This window comes from Macaca thibetana, chromosome 3, assembly GCF_024542745.1.
Source record: "Macaca thibetana thibetana isolate TM-01 chromosome 3, ASM2454274v1, whole genome shotgun sequence".
Classification (NCBI taxonomy): Eukaryota; Metazoa; Chordata; class Mammalia; order Primates; family Cercopithecidae; genus Macaca; species Macaca thibetana.
Genome location: NC_065580.1, coordinates 72,525,241 through 72,546,823, shown reverse-complemented (window position 1 = coordinate 72,546,823; position 21,583 = coordinate 72,525,241). Strand labels below are relative to the sequence as shown.

Genomic DNA, 21,583 nt, shown 5'->3' with positions numbered 1-21,583 from the left:
TCACAACTTCTCTTGGCTACAGGAGGGAGTTCCCCAACCTCTTGCACTTCCTGGGTGAGGAGATGCCCCACCCTGCTTCACCTCACCCTCCGTGGGCTGCACCCACTGTCTAACCAGTCCCAATGAGATGAGCTGGGTACCTCAGTTGGAAATGCAGAAATCACCTGCCTTTTGCATTGATCCCACTGGGAGGTGCAGATTGGAGCTGTTCCTATTTAGCCATCTTGCCAACCACCTCCAGTGCATTTTTTATTTCTCTAATTGTGTCCTTCATTTCCAGAAGTTGTGATTGTTTTTTATGTATGCTATCTATTTCATTGAGGAATTTTCCTTTCACATCCTGTATCATGTTTTTTGTTTCTTTAAGTTGGAATTCACCTTTCTCTAGTGCCTTTTTGATTAGCTTAATAATCAACCTTCTGAATTATTTTCCTGGAAATTCAGAGATTTTGTCTTGGTCTGGATCTATTGTTGGTGAGCTGGTATGGTATTTTGGGGGTGTTGAAGAACCTTGTTTTGTCATATTATCAGAATTGTTTTTCTGGTTCCTTCTTATTTGGGTGACTGTGTCAGAGGGAAGATCTGGGACTCAAGGGCTACTATTCCGATTCTTTTGTCCCACAGGGTGATCTCTTGATGTGGTGTTCTCCCACTTCCTCTAGGGATGGGGCTTCCTGAGAGCCAAACTGCAGTGATGATTTTTTCTCTTCTGGGCCTAGTCATCCAGCAGAGCTACTGGACTCCACACTGGTATTGGGAAGTGTCAGCAAAGAGTCCTGTGATATAATACATCTTCAGGTCTTTCGGCTGTGGATACCAACACCTGCTCCAGTGGAGGTAGCAGGGGAGTGAAGTGGACTCTGTAAGGGTCCTTGGTTGTATTTTTGTTAAGTGCACTGGTTATGTGTTGGTTGGCCTCCAGCCAGAAGGTGGCATTTTCAAGAGTGTATTAGCTGTGGTACTATAGGAAGGAAGTAAACTTGACCTAGGGTCATCTAGTTATATATTCATGTTTCTGAGGCAGTGGGCAGAGCCATAGAGCTCCCAAGAAATTATGTTCTTTGTCTTTGGCAACCAGAGCAGGTAAAGAAAGACCACCAGGTTGGGGCAGAGACAGGTGTGTTTGAGCTCAGACTCTTATTGGGTGTGGCGTGCTGCAGTTGCTGTGAGGGCGGGGGTGTGGTTCCCAGGCCAATGGAGTTATGTTCTCAGGGGGATTATGGTTGTCTCCACTGAGTGACACAGGACACCAGGGAAGTGAGGAAAAGCCAGCAGTCACAGGCCTCACCTCGTTTCCATACAACCCACAGTTCTAAAGGCCAGTCTCACGCCCACTGTGCCCCTACCAACAACACCGAGTCTATTTCCAGGCAGCCGGCGACCAGGGCTGAGAACTTGCCCCTGACTATCAGCCTCCCCACTGAGAAAGCAAGCAGACCTATGGCTTTTTTTTTTTTTTTTTTTTTTTTTTTTTTTTTTTTTTGCATCTCAGGGAATCCGTGGTGGCGATACAATTTCTTCAAAGGGTCTGTGGATTCTCTTGGCTTTCCTGGTATGTTGCTGCAGTAATTCTTGAAGCAAAAGCTCACAATGTGAGTCTCCACATGCTGTCCTGTCTGTCCCAGTGGGAGCTGCAAGCTAGTCCTGCCTCCTCATCCTCACAGAAACATGAGAATAATGTTTGACCAAATATCTAGGCACTCTGTGGCCCAGTCAAGTTGACACATTAAATTAACCATCACACTGGTCCCCATGCAAAGTGGAACCCAGGTTTCAGAGCTCAGGCCCAGGGTCCCCTTACGAGGAGGGCTCCTGAGGGTTATGAGTGTAATGATTATATCTAGGCTGTCCTTCACAGCCACTTTCTTTCTTCCTAAACCTCAGGATTTAAGCACACTTGCCTGAAACCTGGGTTCAAATCTCTGCCATGTATTAGTTGTGCAAACTTTAGATATTATTTAGATATTATTTAATATCTCTATGCCTCAGTTTATTCACTTTTAAAATTGAGATAAAAATAATCTCTACCTCAGGAGATTGTTGTGAAGAGTAATTAAGTTAATATGAAACACTTAGAACAATGCCTGGTACATGGTAAGTGCCCAATAAATATTTTAAAATAAAAGTTTTTAAATGTTTTCATCTAAAACCAGTATGGATCAATTATGGGATGTGGAAACCAAAAGCTAATTGAGCACACACAATGAATATTAGTACTTCCTGTTAGTTTTTAAAATATCAGCTATTTTTGTTGCTCTCACCCAGGCAGTTTTCTACCTGGCCCTGACACTGACCTTAGAAAAGATAAATCTCTACAATGTGACCATCAGGTCTGCTGCAGCCCTGGTCTGCTCTGCAGAACTAAGCCAGAGGCATTTAGCATTTATTGGGGTGCTCAAAGAAGTCCCATCCCTGAAAGACATTCTTTATACTTTAGGAAAGCAGAAATGGACAGTAACTCCACCCTTAAAGGCCAGTGAAATACTGACCTAGAGTATCTCCAACCCGGCACTCCACAAGGCTGGGACTGCAATGTAAACTCATATTCCCAAGGGATCAATTAAGCCAGAATATCCCACAGTTTGTGGGATATTCCTTCAGATTTTAACCAAGCAGACCAGAAGGTGGTATAGAGCCATAGCTTATAAAAAAGCATTTCAGATAGAAAAGGCCATGTTATAATTTCAGATCTGAGAAATGAAACTGAAACAAAACCTACGTTCTTCCTTCCCCCAACTTCCCAATTGTTAAGCATGCCCTGTTGTTTCTGAGCCAATTAGAGCTTGCTATGAGATAGAAGCAGGTAACACATAGACTTCCGTTAAAACCAGAATGAGGAAAATACTTTTCTCTAGCATCGCAGGAGGAAGAAAACAAACACATCAGATATTTTCAGCACCAAAAGAGATGGTTTTCCCCACATACATGTAAAAGAAATTTGCAAGACTATCTGGGTAAGTACAATATCTATTATTAATATTGTTCTTACTATCTATAGCAGCATTTTATTGAATAGAAAGAAATATACTTTTTAATTAGAAGATTTAAATATACCTCAAAACAAAAAATAGTATTCTAAGCCTAGAAATTCGAGACTATTTGTTGCTCTGACAGGAGCCTGCTTTGTATTAGTTGAAAAATTAGTCATACGTTTCATTAAAGATGCAGTTGAAAACTACAGACACTTTTATTGATGAAATCTCCCAAGGCATAACAGCATCTTCAGAAAGAACAAACAGGCCAGGTGTGGTAGCCTGTAATTTGAGCACTTTGGAAGGCAAGGACATGAGAATTGTTTGAGGCCAGGAATTCAAAATTAGCTTGGGCAACATAGCAAGACCCTACCCAGCAAGATTCCTACCAAAAAAAAAATAGCTGGATGTGGTGGCACGCATCTGTAGTCCTAGCTGCTTTGGAGGCTGAGGCAGAAGGATTGCTTGAGCCCGAGAATTTAAGGTTACAGTGAGCTATAATTGCACCACTGCACTCCAGCATAGGCAACAGAATGAGACCGTGTCTCAAAGAAAAAAAAAAGAAAAAGAAAAAGGAAAAATAGGTAAAGAACAGGTAATGAAAACTTAAAAGTACTTTACTTTAATCAAATATACCTTCCACCATCTACTCTAAGAAATAAGTAGCTTCCAGAAAACAAAGCTCTCTGAGAGTTTCTCAAATGCTGTTGTTGGATGACATGTATAGGAAGACAGACAGACAGATAGACTACTATGGGAAGTCTTTGGAATTATGGCAGCTTTATGTGCCTGGCAAAAATACTAGGCTTATGTCTAATTTCTCCCCGAAGGAAACACTAAGATAATGCAAGAGGGTTGGGGGATCACATTTCTGAATGAAGGCCTGACCTTCAGCTCCCTTTAGAAAAGTTAAAAAACCCTACAGTTTAACACCAACTAGAGTTTAAAAAAAATGTATGTGGGTTCAATCGGTAACAAATAGTGTTTCCTGCTAAGATTCTCAGAACCAAATTTTCAGGTCAGTTTTTAAAGTATACAGTATCAAAACCAGTAATTTTAGGCACTAATTTTACTCCATGATTTCACCTTTTTCCCCCTACCATTATTTAGCCTTCCCCATGATTTCTTTACCTAACAGTTTTAATATATGTGTGATCCTGGATTACTTTCTAAATATTTCACCTAAAAAACATTTTGGAACAAGAGAGGATATAAAAAAATCATAAATATGTAAAATATCTATGAACAGTGGCATAAATACCTATGAATGGTGGCATATTATTTTCTCCAAGAGTGACATCATCAACAATTTTTGAAAAATAATTTATTGAAAGGCACAGCTATCAATAATCTGACAAAAGCTTTAGGGGAAGAAGCGTGAAAGTGTAACCTGTTCAATGACATTTGAAATATTCATAATCTCTCTAGTAGAGAAAACAGTCAAAGGTCACTTCTTTATTATTTGCTTACTTTCCCAACCAAATGTTCAGGCCCAGTTCTCCATCTCCCACATTCTTATATGAGAACCTGACTTTATGTTTTTACATATAATGGTATGCAGTTCTTGCATAAATCAAATAATCCATCTAATTCACCACTCGTTCTCATCATCTAGTTTATGACATATCACCCAGAGAGTAAGGACTGTGACTGTGTCTGTAAAACTGTGAAAGGTTCAAGTTGATGAAGGAAGTCAGGGAGACCCCAGGAAAAGGGTACTGGTGGGATGGGGCGAGATGGGGGATGAGAGTCATGGGTATGAGGCCTCAGGAGCCAGGGCACACTAGCAGCAGAATAATCAGGGACCCCTGCTTTATGTTAAACAGTGTGGGTGTAACAAAAGGGAGCATACTTTCATAGGGTGGAGTAGATGTGACTCAGCAAATGGATACAAGAAAGTGACTTAGATTAGAACGGTCACTAGACGAGGGTGTAGTCAGCTTTTAGATAACTCTAAAACCAATATGAATCAACACTGAGTCGGATGCAGAAGTCAAAAGTTCATAATCTGAGGCTGCAATAATAAACACCTAGCAAAACTTTAGGACCTCACATACCATTGAATTCACAATTATCCTTGGTTCATAACACACCATCATCTTTTTTATGCAAGTGTCTCTTTTATTTTATTCATCCGTTTATTTATTTTCTAATGTATTTTGGAGGCATTATTAGCTTTTTAAATACGGCATAACTTATATACAATGAACAAACTTAAGGGTAAGCCTCTATGACATTTTTATATGTACTTACCTGTGCAACCACTACCCATATCAAGATATAAAATATTTCCATCACCCCAGAAGTTTTCCTTGTGTTCCTTCCCAGAAAATATCTACCCCCAACATCATTCTGACTTCTATGACAGATTACTTTTGCCTATTCTTAAACTATGTAAGTAGAATTCTACAATATGTTTTCTGTTGTAACTGGCTTATTTCACACAGTATGATGTGAGATTCTTTCATGTTGTTGCCTATATAAATACTTTAATCATTTTCATGAGAATTGCAGATCCAAAGGGTAGGTATATATTTAACTTCACAAAAACTGATAGCTTCTTAAAGTGGCTGAAACAATGTACATTCCAACAGGCAATGTATGAGAGCGCCATTGACTCCACATCTTCACCAACATTTGGCGTTACCAGTCTTTCATTTTAGCCATTCTGGTAGGCATGTAATATTATCTTGTTGTAATTTTACTTTGCATATCCATTATAGTAAAGATTTTGGAACACTTCTAATTGCACTTCATTACACCCGCCGCTGTGACTACCAAAATCCCCGCTGGTTTCTCCTCCTCCCAGTAGGCCAAGTCTAATCCTTAAACCCAACCCCAAATCAACAAATGCCCCCAAAGCTTACCTAGACAGGAATCTTTTCCTCTCTGGAATTTTAGTTCATCCTGTCCTTGTCATCTGGTCTATTGATGACTTTGTGATTACTTAAAAATATGAGTTTTGCAGTTTTTCGGATTTTGTTCTCATTGTTGCAGTGGGTGAGTAGGTGGCCTTTTGTGATCTTCTACATCCTGAAACTGAGACTCCTTCAGTTTCTTCTAGAGTCAGTTTGGTAAGCTATATTTTTTAAGAATTTGCTAATTAATCTTAGTTTTCAATTTATTCAGTTAAAGTTGGTTGGAATAACATCCAAACCCTTTCATTTTTAAAGTATCTAATATTGTTTACTTGTATCTAATATTGCTTATTTTATTAATTGAATAATTATTTGAATTATTAATTGAACTAATTGATTAAATTGTTAATTTAATTAATTAATATTGCTTATTTTTTGGTTAATCATTCCATGGATGTGTCAATTTTATTACTTTTTATCTCTTGGACTTCACTGGGTCTCTCTTGTCATTTTGTTTTCCATTTTATAAATTTCTACTTTTATCTTTATTTTTTTCTTTCTTCTTATTTCAGGTTTATCCTGTTGTTCTTCTTTGAATTTATTAAATTGGCATTTAGTTCATACTTTTCAGTCATTCTTCCTTTTTTTAAATTATACTTTAAGTTCTAGGGTACATATGCACAACATGCATGTTTGTTACATATGTACACATGTGCCATGTTGGTGTGCTGCACCCATTAACTCATCATTTACATCAGGTATATCTCCTAATGCTATCCCTCCCCCCTCCCCCCACCCCACAACAGGCCCAGTGTGGGATGTTCATCACCCTGTGTCCTACTATTCTCATTGTTCACTTCCCACCTGTGAGTGTGAACACGTGGTGTTTGGTTTTCTGTCTTTGCGATAGTTTGCTCAGAATGATAGTTTCCAGCTTCATCCATGTCCCTACAAAGGACATGAACTCATCCTTTTTTATGGCTGCATAGTAGTCTATGGTGTATATGTGCCACATTTACTTAATCCAGTCTATCATTGATGGACATTTGGGTTGGTTCCAAGTCTTTGCTATTGTGAATACTGCCACAATAAACATACGTGTGCATTTGTCCTTATAGCAACATGATTTATAATCCTTTGGATATATACCCAGTAAATGGTATATGACTGAGACAAATGGTATTTTTAGGTCTAGATCTTTGAGGAATCGCCACACTGTCTTCCATAATGGTTGAACTAGTTTACAGTCCCACCAATAGTGTAAAAGTGTTCCTATTTCTCCACATCCTCTCCAGCATCTGTTGTTTCCTGACTTTTTAATGATCGCCATTCTAACTGGTGTGAGATAGTATCTCATTGTGGTTTAGATTTGCATTTCTCTGATAGCCAGTGATGATGAGCATTTTTTCATGTGTCTGTTGGCTGCATAAATGTCTTCTTTTGAAAAGTGTCTGTTCTTGTCCTTTGCCCACTTTTTGATGGGGTTGTTTGATATTTTCTTGTAAATTTGTTTAAGTTCTTTGTAGATTCCACATATTAGCCCTTTGTGAGATTGGTAGATTGTAAAAATTTTCTCCCATTCTGTAAGTTGCCTGTTCACTCTGATGGTAGTTTCTTTTGCTGTGCAGAAGCTCTTTAGTTTGTCAGTTTTGGCTTTTGTTGACATTGCTTTTGGTGTTTTAGTCATGAAGTCCTTGCCCATGCCTATGTCCTGAATGGTATTGCCTAGGTTTTCTTCTAGGTTTTTTATGGTTTTAGGCCTAACATTTAAGTCTTTAATCCATCTTGAATTAATTTTTGTATAAGGTGTAAGGAAGGGATCCAGTTTTAGGTTTCTACATATGGCTAGCCAGTTTTCCCAGCACCATTTATTAAATAGGGAATCCTTTCCCCATTTCTTGTTTTTGTCAGGTTTGTCAAATATCAGATGGCTGTAGATATGTGGTATTATTTCTGAGGGCTCTGTTCTGTTCCATTGGTGTATATCTCTGTTTTGTTACCAGTACCATGCTGTTTTGGTTACTGTAGCCTTGTAGTATAGTTTGAAGTCAGGTAGTGTTATGCCTCCAGGTTTGTTCTTTTGGCTTAGGATTGTCTTGGCATTGTGGGCTCTTATTTTTGGTTCCATATGAACTTTAAAGTAGTTTTTTCCAATTCTGTGAAGAAAGTCATTGGTAGCTTAATGGGGATGTCATTGAATCTATAAATTACCTTGGGCTGTATGGCCATTTTCATGATATTGATTCTTCCTATCCACGAGCATGGAATGTTCTTTTGTTTGTTTGTGTCCTCTTTTATTTCATTTATTTTATTTTATTTTTTCTTACATTTTATTTTATTTTATTCTTTTTTAAATTCTTATTTTATTTTATTCTTTTATTTTATTTTTATTTCATTGAGCAGTGGTTTGTAGTTCTCCTTGAAGAGGTCTTTCACATCCCTTGTAAGTTGGATTCTAGGTATTTTATTCTCTTTAAAGCAATTGTGAATGGGAGTTCACTCATGATTTGGCTCTCTGTCTGTTTTTGGTGTATAGGAATGCTTTTGATTTTTGCACATTGATTTTGTATCCTGAGACTTGACTGAAGATGCTTATCAGTTTAAGGACATTTTGGTCTGAGATGATGGGGTTTTCTAAACATACAATCATGTCATCTGCAAACAGGGACAATTTGACTTCCTTCTTTCCTAACTAATTACCCTTTATTTCTTTCTCCTGCCTGATTGCCCTAGTCAGGACTTCCAACACTATGTTGAATAGGAGTGGTGAGAGAGGACACCCCTGTCTTGTGCCAGTTTTCAAAGGGAATGCTTCCAGTTTTTGCCATTATGATATTGGCTGTGGGTTTGTCATAAATAGCTCTTATTATTTTGAGATATGTCCCATCAATACCTAGTTTATTGAGAGTTTTTAGCATGAAGTGCTGTTGAATATTGTCAAAGGCATTTTCTGCATCTATTGAGAGAATCATGTGGTTTTTATCTTTGGTTCTATTTATATGATGTATTACATTTATTGATTTGCATATGTTGAACCAGCCTTGCATCCCAGGGATGAAGCCAATTTGATCTTGGTGGATAAGCTTTTTGATGTGCTGCTGGATTCGGTTTGCCAGTATTTTATTGAGGATTTTTACATCAATGTTCATCAGGGATATTAGTCTAATTCTTTCTTTTTTGTTGTATCTCTGCCAGGCTTTGGTATCAGGATGATGCTGGCCTCATAAAATGCATTAGGGAGGACTCCCTCTTTTTCTATTGATTGGAATAGTTTCAGAAGGAATGGTACCAGCTCCTCTTTGTGCCTCTGGTAGAATTTGACTGTGAATCCGTCTGGTCCTAGACTTTTTTTGGTTGGTAGACTATTAATTGTTGCTTCAATTTCAGAACCTGTTATTGGTCTATTCAGTGATTCAACTTCTTCCTGGCTTAGTCTTGGGAGGGTATATGTGTTCAGGAATTTATCCATTTCTTCTAGATTTTCTAGTTTATATGCATAGAGGTTTTTACAGTATTCTCTGATGGTAGTTTGGATTTCTGTGGATCGGTAGTAATATCTCCTTTATCATTTGTTATTGCATCTATTTGATTCTTCTCTCTTTTCTTCTTTATTAATCTTGCTAACGGTCTATCAATTTTGTTGATCTTTTCAAAAAACCAACTCCTGGATTCATTGATTTTTTGGAGTGTTTTTTTGTGTCTCTACCTCCTTCAATTCTGCTCTGATCTTAGTTATTTCTTGCCTTCTGCTAGATTTTGAATGTGTTTGCTCTTGCTTCTGTAGTTGTTTTAATTGTGATGTTAGGGTGTCAATTTTAGATCTTTCCTGCTTTCTTTTGCGGGCATTTAGTGCTATAAATTTCCCTCTACACACTGCTTTAAATGTGTCCCAGAGATTCTGGTATGTTGTGTCTTTGTTCTCACTGTTTTCAAAGAACATCTTTATTTCTGCTTTCATTTCGTTAGGTACACAGTAGTCGTTCAGGAGCAGGTTGTTCAGTTTCCATGAAGTTGAGCAGTTTTGAGTGAGTTTCTTAATCCTGAGTTCTAATTTGATTGCACTGTGGTCTGAGAGACAGTTTGTTATAATTTCTATTCTTTTACATTTGTTGAGGAGTACTTTACTTCCAACTATGTGGTCAATTTTGGAATAAGTGTGATGTGGTGCTGAGAAGAATATATATTCTGTTGATTTGGGTGGAGAGTTCTGTAGATGGCTATTAGGTCCACTTGGTGCAGAGCTGAGTTCAAGTCCTGGATATCCTTGTTAACTTTCTGTCTCATTGATCTGTCTAATGTTGACAGTGGGGTGTTAAAGTCTCCCATTATTATTGTATGGGAGTCTAAGTCTCTTTGTAGGTCTCTAAGGACTTGCTTTATGAATCTGGGTGCTCCTGTATTGGGTGCTATATATTTGGGATAGTTAGCTCTTCTTCTTGAATTGATCCCTTTACAGTTATGTAATGGCCTTGTCTCTTTTGATCTTTGTTGGTTTAAAGTCTGTTTTATCAGAGACTAGGATTTCAACCCCTGCTTTTTGTTTTGTTTTGTTTTGTTTTCCATTTCCTTGGTAGATCTTCCTCCATCCCTTTATTTTGAGCCTATGTGTATCTCTATGCATGAGATGGGTCTCCTGAATACAGCACACTGATGGGTCTTGACTCTTTATCCTATTTGCCAGTCTGTGTCTTTTAACTGGACGATTTAGCCCATTTACACTTTAGGTTAATATTGTTATGTGTGAATTTCATCCTGTCATTATGAGGTTAGCTGGTTATTTTGCTCATTAGTTGATGCAGTTTCTTCCTAGCATTGATGGTCTTTACAATTTGACATGTTTTTGCAGTGGCTGGTACCAGTTGTTCCTTTCCATGTTTACTGCTTCCTTCAGGAGCTCTTGTATAGCAGGACTGGTGGTGACAAAATCTCTCAGCATTTGCTTGTCTATAAAGGATTTTATTTCTCCTTCACTTATGAAACTTAGTTTGGCTGGATATGAAATTCTGGGTTGAAAATTCTTTTCTTTAAGAATGTTGAATATTGGCCCCCCACTCTCTTCTGGCTTGTAGATTTTCTGCCAAGAGATCCACTGTTAATCTGATGGGCTTCCCTTTGTGGGTAACCCGACCTTTCTCTCTGGCTGCCCTTAACATTTTTTCCCTCATTTCAACTTTGGTGAATCTGACAATTATGTGTCTTGGAGTTGCTCTTCTCAAGGAGTATCTTTGTGGCATTCTCTGTATTTCCTGAATTTTAATGTCTGCCTGCCTTGCTAGGTTGGGGAAGTTCTACTGGATAATATCCTGAAGAGTGTTTTCCAACTTGGTTCTATTCTCCCCGTCACGTTCAGGTACACCAATCAGATGTAGATTTGGTCTTTTCACATAATCCCATATTTCTTGGAGGCTTTGTTTGTTTCTGTTTACTCTTTTTTCTCTAAACTTCTCTTCTCACTTAATTTCATTCATTTGATCTTCAATCACTGATACCCTTTCTTCCACTTGATCAAATTGGCTACTGAAGCTTGTATATGTGACATGTAGTTCTTGTGCCATGGTTTTCAGCTCCATCAGGTCATTTAAGGTCTTCTCTATGCTGTTTATTCTAGTTAGCCATTCATCTAATCTTTCTTCAATGTTTTTAACTTCTTTGTGATGGGTTTGAACATCCTCCTTTAGCACAGAGAAGTTTGTTATTACCGATCATCTGAAGCCTGCTTCTCTCAACTCGTCAAAGTCATTCTCTGTCCAGCTTTGCTCCATTGCTGGTGAGGAGCTGCATTCCTTTGGAGGAGAAGAGGCACTCTGATTTTTAGAATTTTCAGCTTTTCTGCTCTGGTTTCTCCCCATCTTTGTGGTTTTATCTACCTTTGGTCTTTGATGATAGTGACATACAGATGGGGTTTTGGTGTGGATGTCCTTTCTGTTTGTTAGTTTTCCTTCTAACAGTCAGGACCCTCAGCTGCAGGTCTGTTGGAGTTTGCTGGAGGTTCACTCCAGACCTTGTTTGCCTGGGTATCACCAGCGGAGGCTGCAGAACAGCAAATATTGCAGAATAGTAAATGTTGTTGCCTGATCCTTCCTCTGGAAGCTTCGTCTCAGAGGGGCACCCGGCTGTATGAGGTGTCAGTAGGCCCCTAATGGGAGGTGTCTCCCAGTCTGCAGGAGTTTCTGCTGCCTTTTGTTCAGCTATGCCCTGCCCACAGAGGTGGAGTCTACAGAGGCAGGCAGGCCTCCTTGAGCTGCAGTGGGTTCTACCCAGTTCAAGGTTCCTGGCCACTTTGTTTACCTACTCAATCCTCAGCAATGGCAGACGCCCCTCCCCTAGCCTTGCTACTGCCTTGCAGTTCGATCTGAGACTGCTGTGCTAGCAGTGAGTGAGGCTCCATGGGTGTGGGACCCTCTGAGCCAGGTGCGGGATATAATCTTCTGGTGTGCCATTTGCTAAGACCATTGGAAAAGTGCAGTATTAGGATGGGAGTGTCCAAATTTTCCAAGTACTATCTGTCATGGCTTCCCTTGGCTAGGAAAGGGAATTTCCTAGCCCTTTCCTAGGTGATGTGATGCCCTCCCCTGCTTCAGCTCACACTCCATGGACTACACCCACTGTCCGACAAGCCCCAGTGAGATGAACCTGGTACCTCAGTTGAAAATGCAGAAATCACCCATCTTCTTCATTGCTCACACTGGAAGCTATAGACTGGAGCTGTTCCTATTTGGCCATCTTGAAACCTGGCCCTGTGCTTTAGACTTGGCACCCTATGGCTTGAGGAGGTGACACTGTGTCCATGTGTGTGTGAAGGGAGAATGGCTGAAGGTACTTGCAGTCCCCCAGACAAAATCCGCGGGCGTGGGTCACACCCATGCACACATGCAGCAGGGGTCTTAGCCATACAGGTTCACGGCAGGGCACACCCATTCTTCCATTTTTATAAATACATACAAGGCTATACATATTTCTCCAAGTATTGTAGACATTGTTCCTTACAACTTTTTATATGCAGCATTTTTATTACTGCTCGGTTCTAAATATTTTTCTCTTTAATGGATACCATAGCAGTTTTTTATTTTTTGAGTAACATTTTATTTGAGATTATTGTAGATTCATATGTAGTTGCAAGAAATAATTTGATATTCTGTGTACTCTTTACCTAACTTCCCCAATTGTAAAATCTTATAAAATTATAGTACAAAATCGCAACCAAGATATTGCCTATCTTTGCCTATTTTGTATTGATATAGCTGTAAGGTTATGTTGCTTATTCACTTTCTGTGCATACCGCAGTTACATAATGAAAAAAATAATAGCTTAAACCTTGGACCATGGCTCTGGCATATTCACTTGAAAGGAACGTAAATCCTAATCCTGAGTTTGTCTCTGCCACTAGAAAGCAATATTTCTGTGTGTTATTTCATGAACATGGGCCTATATAATAATTTATCTGCCATCATTCCCCAGGCTGCCTCCATTATTTAATTTGATGCCTCCCATGACAAATGAAAGTTTAGTTCATTAAAATGACTCACAGTTTTGGATCATACTTAAAGCTGACTATTATTATTTGCATTTCATTTTTTCTAACCATTGCTATACTTGTGTAGCCTAGATTGACATTAATTTTTTGGATAGTAGTCTGCAAATTTGCAAACTAAATAATTATGCCATGAGTTATTGCTCAGGAATCAGCTCTTATCAATTATCATGTGAAAAATTACTTTAATGCAACAGTACCCAACAAGTTCACTACTCAGCAAGCTATTCCAGATGACACGGAACAGAACGGCTCACAGACAAAATTAAGATGCTTGAAGGACATATTTTTTAAAATCAATTAAAATACACAACAAGGCCAGGCGCAGTGGCTCACGCCTGTAATCCCAGCACTTTGGGAGGCTGAGGCAGGAGGATCACTTGAACCCAGGAGGCAGAGGTTGCAATGAGCCAAGATGGCACCATTGCACTCCACCTGGGCAACAAGAGCAAAACTTCACCTCAAAAAAAAAATTTTAAATACCCAACAACAACAACAAATAGGTGGGCAACACATCTTGGATAAAGAACAAGAAGAGTAGAAGGATCTCATTATCTCAGTTGTGCTAGTTAATATATCTTCTCTCTTCCTCTCTGATGTTTCAGCATTCTCCACTGACTGTTCAATTTTGAGAACCAGAGTTGAGGTCTGTTTAAAGGGGCTCGGCAGATGGAAGAAGTCATGGGTCAATGACATACACTTGCTCTAATCAGAGAAATGCAGAGGGATTAGTATGCCTGGCCACAGATAAAGGTCATTAGCCTGGTAAGCTACTATGGATTTTACTGATATTTCTTCAATGGAGAACACAAATTATTAGAATGGGTGTCACCAAATAAGTAACCCAATTAAGACCTCAAAAACAGCAAGTGCTTCACGTGTGTCTCATGAATATTTACTATTTGGTTCTTACATCCCTTTCTAACTATGTTTAATACTCATATGCTCTATTTACCTTATCTATGTCTATCATGATGTATCTTACAAACTTGATTCTAACTCAGTTTCAAATATCCTTCTTTTTCCTCTTATTTTCTATATCAGAATTGAATGTTCTTAAATAATACAGCAAACACACATTATAGCAAACAATCATTAATAAGGATAAACTATCTCTATATATACTGACTGGAAGCATACCCAAAATTTACTGAGTGAATGAAGCCAGGGAATTATGTATAGTATGCCACAATTTATGTGGGAAAAGGGTGATCATGTGGTTGTATTTGGTATTCTTTCTCTGGAGGGATGCAGAGGAAACTGGTAACAGTCATGTTCTCTCAAGAGATAATTCATTGGCATATCCTATTTAACTTCCTAAATTTTGAAAATTATGTATATATTATCTACTAAAATTGATTGTGTCAAAATTTTACTTTTAATAATACTAAATAATTTTTCTTTTTCTACATGTAGGTATCAGAATGGCAAAGCAACTGAACCTTCCACAAAATACAGATGATTGGACCAAAGAGGATGTAAATCGGTGGTTAGAAAGTCACAAGATTGACCAAAAACACAGGGAAATTTTGACTGGACAAGATGTGAATGGAGCAGTCTTGAAGTGGTTAAAAAAAGAACATCTTGTTGATATGGGCATCACACATGGACCAGCTATTCAAATAGAAGAACTATTCAAAGAATTGCAGAAAACAGCCATTGAAGATTCAATTCAGACATCTAAGATGAGAAAGCCCAGTAAAAATGCTCCTAAAGACCAAACCGTGTCTCAAAAGGAAAGTAGAGAAACTTCAAAGCAAAAACAAAAGGATAAAGAGAACCCAGATATGGCTAATCCATCTACAATGAGTACAATTGCTAAAGTTTCTGAGTCACTAAAAGTTGAGCTCACAGAAGATAAAATAGATTATACAAAGGAAAGGCAACCATCCATAGACCTGACATGTGTATCATACCCATTTGATGAATTCAGTAATCCATATCGTTACAAGTTGGATTTTATTCTACAGCCTGAAACAGGACCAGGCAATCTCATTGATCCAATACATGAATTCAAAGCCTTCACAAATACAGAAACAGCCACAGAAGAGGATGTTAAGATGAAATTTAGCAATGAGGTTTTCCGATTTGCTTCAGCTTGTATGAATTCACGTACCAATGGCACTATTCATTTTGGAGTCAAAGACAAACCCCATGGGAAAATTGTTGGCGTCAAAGTCACCAGTGATACCAAGGAAGCTCTCATTAACCATTTCAATCTGATGATAAACAAGTATTTTGAAGACCATCAGGTCCAACAAGCAAAGAAGTGCATTCGAGAGCCAAGATTTGTGGAAGTTTTACTGCCAAATAGTACTTTATCTGACAGATTTGTTATTGAAGTGGACATTATTCCACAGTTCTCTGAATGCCAATATGATTATTTCCAGATTAAAATTCAAAATTACAACAACAAAACATGGGAACAAAGTAAAAAATTCTCAGTATTTGTGCGAGATGGGACCAGCTCTAAGGACATTATGAAAAATAAAGCTGATTTCAGAACATTTAAAGCAGATTTTAAAACACTGGCAGAGTCCAGAAAAGCAGCAGAAGAAAAATTCAGAGCAAAAACAAATAAAAAAGAAAGGGAGGGACCAAAATTGGTTAAATTATTGACAGGAAATCAAGATTTGTTAGATAATTCATACTATGAACAGTACATTCTTGTAACAAATAAATGTCACCCAGATCAAACAAAACACTTAGATTTCCTGAAGGAAATTAAATGGTTTGCTGTGTTGGAGTTCGATCCTGAGTCTAACATCAATGGAGTGGTCCAAGATTACAAAGCAAGCTGAGTAGCAAACCTTCACTTTCCAAGTATATATGTAGAAGGGAAAACCACACCAAATGAGAAGATTTCTACTCTGAATCTTTACCATCAACCAAGCTGGATTTTCTGCAATGGCAGGTCAGACCTTGACAGTGAAAAATATAAACCCTTTGATCCAAGTTCCTGGCAAAGAGAAAGAGCTTCTGATGTCAGGAAACTGATTTCATTTCTTACACATGAAGACATAATGCCAAGAGGGAAGTTTTTGGTGGTATTTCTATTACTGTCCTCTGTGGATGACCCAAGAGATCCCCTCATTGAGACTTTCTGTGCTTTCTACCAGGATCTCAAAGGAATAGAAAATATACTGTGTATTTGTGTACAACCACACATATTTCAGGGATGGAAAGATCTACTTGAAGCAAGATTAATAAAACACCAAGATGAAATTTCAAGCCAATGCATTTCTGCTTTAAGCCTTGAAGAGATCAATGGCACTATTCTTAAACTAAAATCTGTGACTCAATCTTCAAAAAGACTTTTACCATCTATTGGTTTATCGACTGTCCTTTTGAAAAAAGAAGAAGATATCATGACTTCTCTGGAAATTATCTGTGAAAATGAATGTGAGGGTACACTGTTAGAGAAGGACAAAAATAAATTCCTTGAATTCAAGGCATCAAAAGAGGAAGACTTCTATCGAGGTGGCAAAGTGTCATGGTGGAACTTCTACTTCTCTTCTGAAAGTTATTCTTCACCTTTTGTCAAAAGGGATAAATATGAAAGACTTGAAGCAATGATTCAAAACTGCGCAGATTCTTCTAAACCAACATGTACCAAAATTATTCACCTGTATCATCATCCAGGCTGTGGGGGAACTACCTTGGCTATGCACATTCTCTAGGACCTAAGGAAAAAATTCAGATGTGCTGTGCTAAAAAACAAGACAGTGGATTTTTCTGAAATTGGAGAACAGGTAACCAATTTAATCACCTATGGGGCAATGAACCGACAGGACTATGTACCTGTACTGCTCCTTGTTGATGATTTTGAAGAACAAGATAATGTCTATCTTCTGCAGTACTCTATTCAAACAGCTATAGCTAAAAAGTACATTCGATATGAAAAACCTCTGGTGATTATCCTAAATTGTATGAGATCACAAAATCCTGAAAAAAGCGCAAGGATCCCAGACAGCATTGCCGTAATACAGCAACTCTCTCCCAAAGAACAGAGAGCTTTCGAGCTTAAATTGAAAGAAATCAAAGAACAGCATAAAAATTTTGAGGATTTTTATTCCTTTATGATCATGAAAACCAATTTTAATAAAGAATACATAGAAAATGTGGTCCGGAATATCCTGAAAGGGCAGAATATTTTTACCAAGGAAGCAAAGCTCTTTTCTTTTCTGGCTCTTCTTAATTCATATGTGCCTGATACCACCATTTCACTATCACAGTGTGAAAGATTCTTAGGAATTGGAAACAAGAAGGCTTTCTGGGGCACAGAAAAATTTGAAGACAAGATGGGCACCTACTCTACAATTTTGATAAAAACAGAGGTCATCGAATGTGGGAACTACTGTGGAGTACGCATCATTCACTCTTTGATTGCAAAGTTCTCACTGGAAGAATTGAAGAAAAGCTATCACCTGAATAAAAGTCAAATTATGTTGGATATGCTAACTGAGAATTTGTTCTTCGATACCGGTATGGGAAAAAGCAAATTTTTGCAAGATATGCACACACTCCTACTCACAAGACACCGCAATGAACATGAAGGTGAAACAGGAAATTGGTTTTCCCCATTTATTGAAGCATTACATAAAGATGAAGGAAATGAAGCAGTTGAAGCTGTATTGCTTGAAGGTATCCATCGATTCAACCCAAATGCATTCATTTGCCAAGCGTTGGCAAGACATTTCTACATTAAAAAGAAGGACTTTGGCAATGCTCTAAACTGGGCAAAACAAGCAAAAATCATAGAACCTGACAATTCTTATATCTCAGATACACTGGGTCAAGTCTACAAAAGTAAAATAAGATGGTGGATAGAGGAAAACGGAAGAAATAGGAACATTTCAGTTGATGATCTAATTGCTCTTTTGAATTTAGCAGAACAGGCCTCAAGTGCATTCAAAGAATCTCAACAGCAAAGTGAATATAGAGAGTATGAAGTGAAGGAAAGGTTGTATCAGAAGTCAAAAAGGAGGTATGATACTTACAATACCGCTGGTTATCAAGGAGAGATAGAAGTTGGGCTTTACACAATCCAAATTCTCCAGCTCATTCCTTTTTTTGATAATAAAAATGAGCTATCTAAAAGAGATATGGTCAATTTTATATCAGGAAGTGGTGATATTCCAGGGGATCAAAATGATGAATATAAATTAGCCCTCAAAAACTATATTCCTTATTTAACTAAATTGAAATTTTCTTTGAAAAAGTCCTTTGATTTTTTTGATGGATACTTTGTCCTGCTAAAACCCAGGAACAACATTAAGCAAAATGAAGAGGCCAAAACTCGGAGAAAGGTGGCCGTAAATTTTAAGAAATATACAGATATATTTTGTCTCTTAGAAGAATCACAAGACATAGGTCTTGGATCAAAGTTCAGTGAGCCACTTCAAATAGAGAGATGCCGGAAAAGCCTAGTAGCTTTAAAAGCAGACAAGTTTTCTGGGCTCTTGGAATATCTTATCAAAAGTCAAGAGGATGCTATAAGCACTATGGAAGATATAGTGAACAAATATGCTTTTCTCTTAGAACAATGCACTGTCAAAATCCAGTCAAAAGAAAAGTTAAATTTCATCTTGGCCAACATTATTCTCTCCTGTATCAAACCTACCTCGACATTAGTAAAGCCAGTTGAAAAACTAAAAGATCAGCTTCGAGAAGTCTTGCAACCAATAGGACTGACTTACCGGTTTTCAGAACCTTATTTTCTAGCTTCCCTCTTATTCTGGCCAGAAAATCAACAACTAGATCGACATTCTCAACAAATGAAGGAGTATGCTCAAGCACTGGAAAATTCTTTCAAGGGGCAATATAAACATATGCATCGTACAAAGCAACCAATTGCGTATTTCTTTCTTGGAAAAGGTAAAAGACTGAAAAGACTTGTTCACAAAGGAAAAATTGATCAGTGCTTTGAAAAGACAAGAGATATTAATTCCTTGTGGCAGAGTGGAGATGTGTGGAAGGAGGCAAAAGTGCAAGAACTTTTGCTTCGTTTACAAGGTCGAGCTGAAAATAATTGTTTATACATAGAGTATGGAATCAATGAAAAAATCACAATACCCATTACTCCCACTTTTTTAGGTCAACTTAGAAGCGGCAGAAGCATAGAAAAGGTGTCTTTTTACCTGGGATTTTCCATTGGAGGCCCACTTGCTTATGACATTGAAATTGTTTAAGGGTCTGATATTGTTCCTCCAAGAATTTGGTCTCAGTACCACCTAATTTTTTTAGACTCAAGATCGATGCTTTAAACTAGCCCCTATGTTATAGATACAGCCCCTAGCTCTTCAGACCTGTACATGCAGTATTTAACTTCCTCTTAAACATGTTATGAGTCCTACAAAGACAATAGTGAAAATGCAAGGAGTGAAATATATGAAAAGCAGCAAATATGTTCCTTGGTTTGGTTAACACCACTGATGACAAAATAATAAGGAGCTATGACTGGAATCAGAAGAAGTTAGTGTGATAAGCTGGCTACACAGAACCCCACTACTTACCAGGCATGGATTGAAGAAGATTGTCTACTCAAATGGCATTTAGACATTAGAATATCTGGGAAAATATTTCTCAAAGAGAGCAAAAACCTCTCAAACTGAGTAGCAACATTTATTCTTACTAAGCAGATCATCAATGTGTCATGTACTTGGCACTCAAGGATCTTCCAAAACAGAGGACCAACCAGTCTTCTGAAGGTCATGCTCATAGAAGTCATCAGACCTTGCCAAAGTAGGCTGGAGAATTAGATTGCCTTTTCATGCAGTGAGAGTCAGTTAAGCAAAAATAAAATTTGTCTCTATAGCTAATTAGCTTATCAACTCCTCTCCAAACAAACAATTAAAAAAAAAACCTCACACTCAAATTCCACAAGATAATGAACAAAAGGGACTCTTGTGAGAAGACTAACGAGTCTCTCACCCAGAAGATGCCAATGTACTGGGAGATTAACATATAACCTATGTTTTGAACAAAAACAACCAGAGATATGTAATCAAAATGTAATTTCCCCCTAATAAAATTATGGGTATGGGCAGTAATCAACGGCTGCCAAAACCATTAAGTAGAAAGCTGATTAAAAAAAAAAAAAAAACTTTCTAACGGATTTCTCAAACTGTCCCAAATCCTGATAAATATTAACATCACAGAGGAAGGCCACACATTATGGGTCTGGAAGTACTATAGGAGTGCACATATCACCCATGAGATGGTCTTGCCAAGTAGTTAAAGCTGAATTTGATCAGGTCTCTGGATCTTATTTTCAATTCAAAAGAAATTAAAAAAAAAAATCCTTACACCACAACAAATATGCAACCAGCAATATCCAGAAAGTAGAAATTCACAGGACAAAAACCTGGTTTATTCAATCAAAAAAGAAAGAAAAAAATTGCAAAGGACCAAAAAAAGGTTAGGGAATCTATACATTATAAGGGACTTAACAACTAAAGTGCAACACATAGACTTTAGATCCTAATTTGAGCAAAATCTAAAATCAATTATTAGGCAATCAGAAAAATTTGAACACAGACTAGATATTTGAGAATATTAAGGTCCTCTATTATTGATTTGTTAGATGGTATAATGATTCTATGGTTATGTTTTTTAAAGAGTTCGTGCCTTTCAGAGATACATACTACAGTATCTGTAAATAAATAATATGATCTGGAATTAGTAATTTTGTGTTTGGGGTGTAGGGGTGTAGGGGTGGTGAAAGGGAAGTAAACCGAAACAAGATTGGTCCTGAGTTAACAATGGCTGCATGCTGGATACATGTATACTTTTCTCTCTCTTACTGATTGTGCTTTTGAAATTTTCTCTTGTAGAACATTTAGAAAACAAAAACAAAAAAAAATGTGATTTGTTTCTGTCTTCAAAATCTCATTAGAATTTTTTCACTGGAGGAAGTTTTTCCCTTTCTTCTGCATAAAATTTTAACTCCATAACTTATGAGCTCAATCTTTATTGTTACTTTTTAATTGACAAATAAAAATTGTATATATTTATGGTGTTCAGCCTGGGCGTTTTGTTTGGCGTATTTGTTTTGATATGGGCGTATACTGTGAAATGACTAAATGAAGGTAATTAATATCTCTGTCACCTCTCAAGCCCACTTGTGTGTGTGATGAGAACATTTAAAATCAACTCTCTTAACAATTTTCAAGTACACATTTTTATTAACTATAATCATCATGTTGTACAATAGATTTCCA

At 37.7% G+C, this 21,583-nt stretch overlaps 1 protein-coding gene across 1 annotated transcript; it reads left to right on the top strand.

The window, feature by feature from the left end:
* The first annotated feature begins 2,728 nt into the window (after positions 1 to 2,728).
* On the top strand, positions 2,729 to 21,371 carry SAMD9 (sterile alpha motif domain containing 9). Its single transcript, XM_050785355.1, is given in 3 exon segments — positions 2,729 to 2,954; positions 13,967 to 14,126; positions 14,778 to 21,371. A coding segment is annotated over 1 exon segment (4,767 nt). The 5' UTR covers positions 2,729 to 2,954; positions 13,967 to 14,126; positions 14,778 to 14,785; the 3' UTR covers positions 19,553 to 21,371.
* The last annotated feature ends 212 nt before the right edge of the window (positions 21,372 to 21,583 follow it).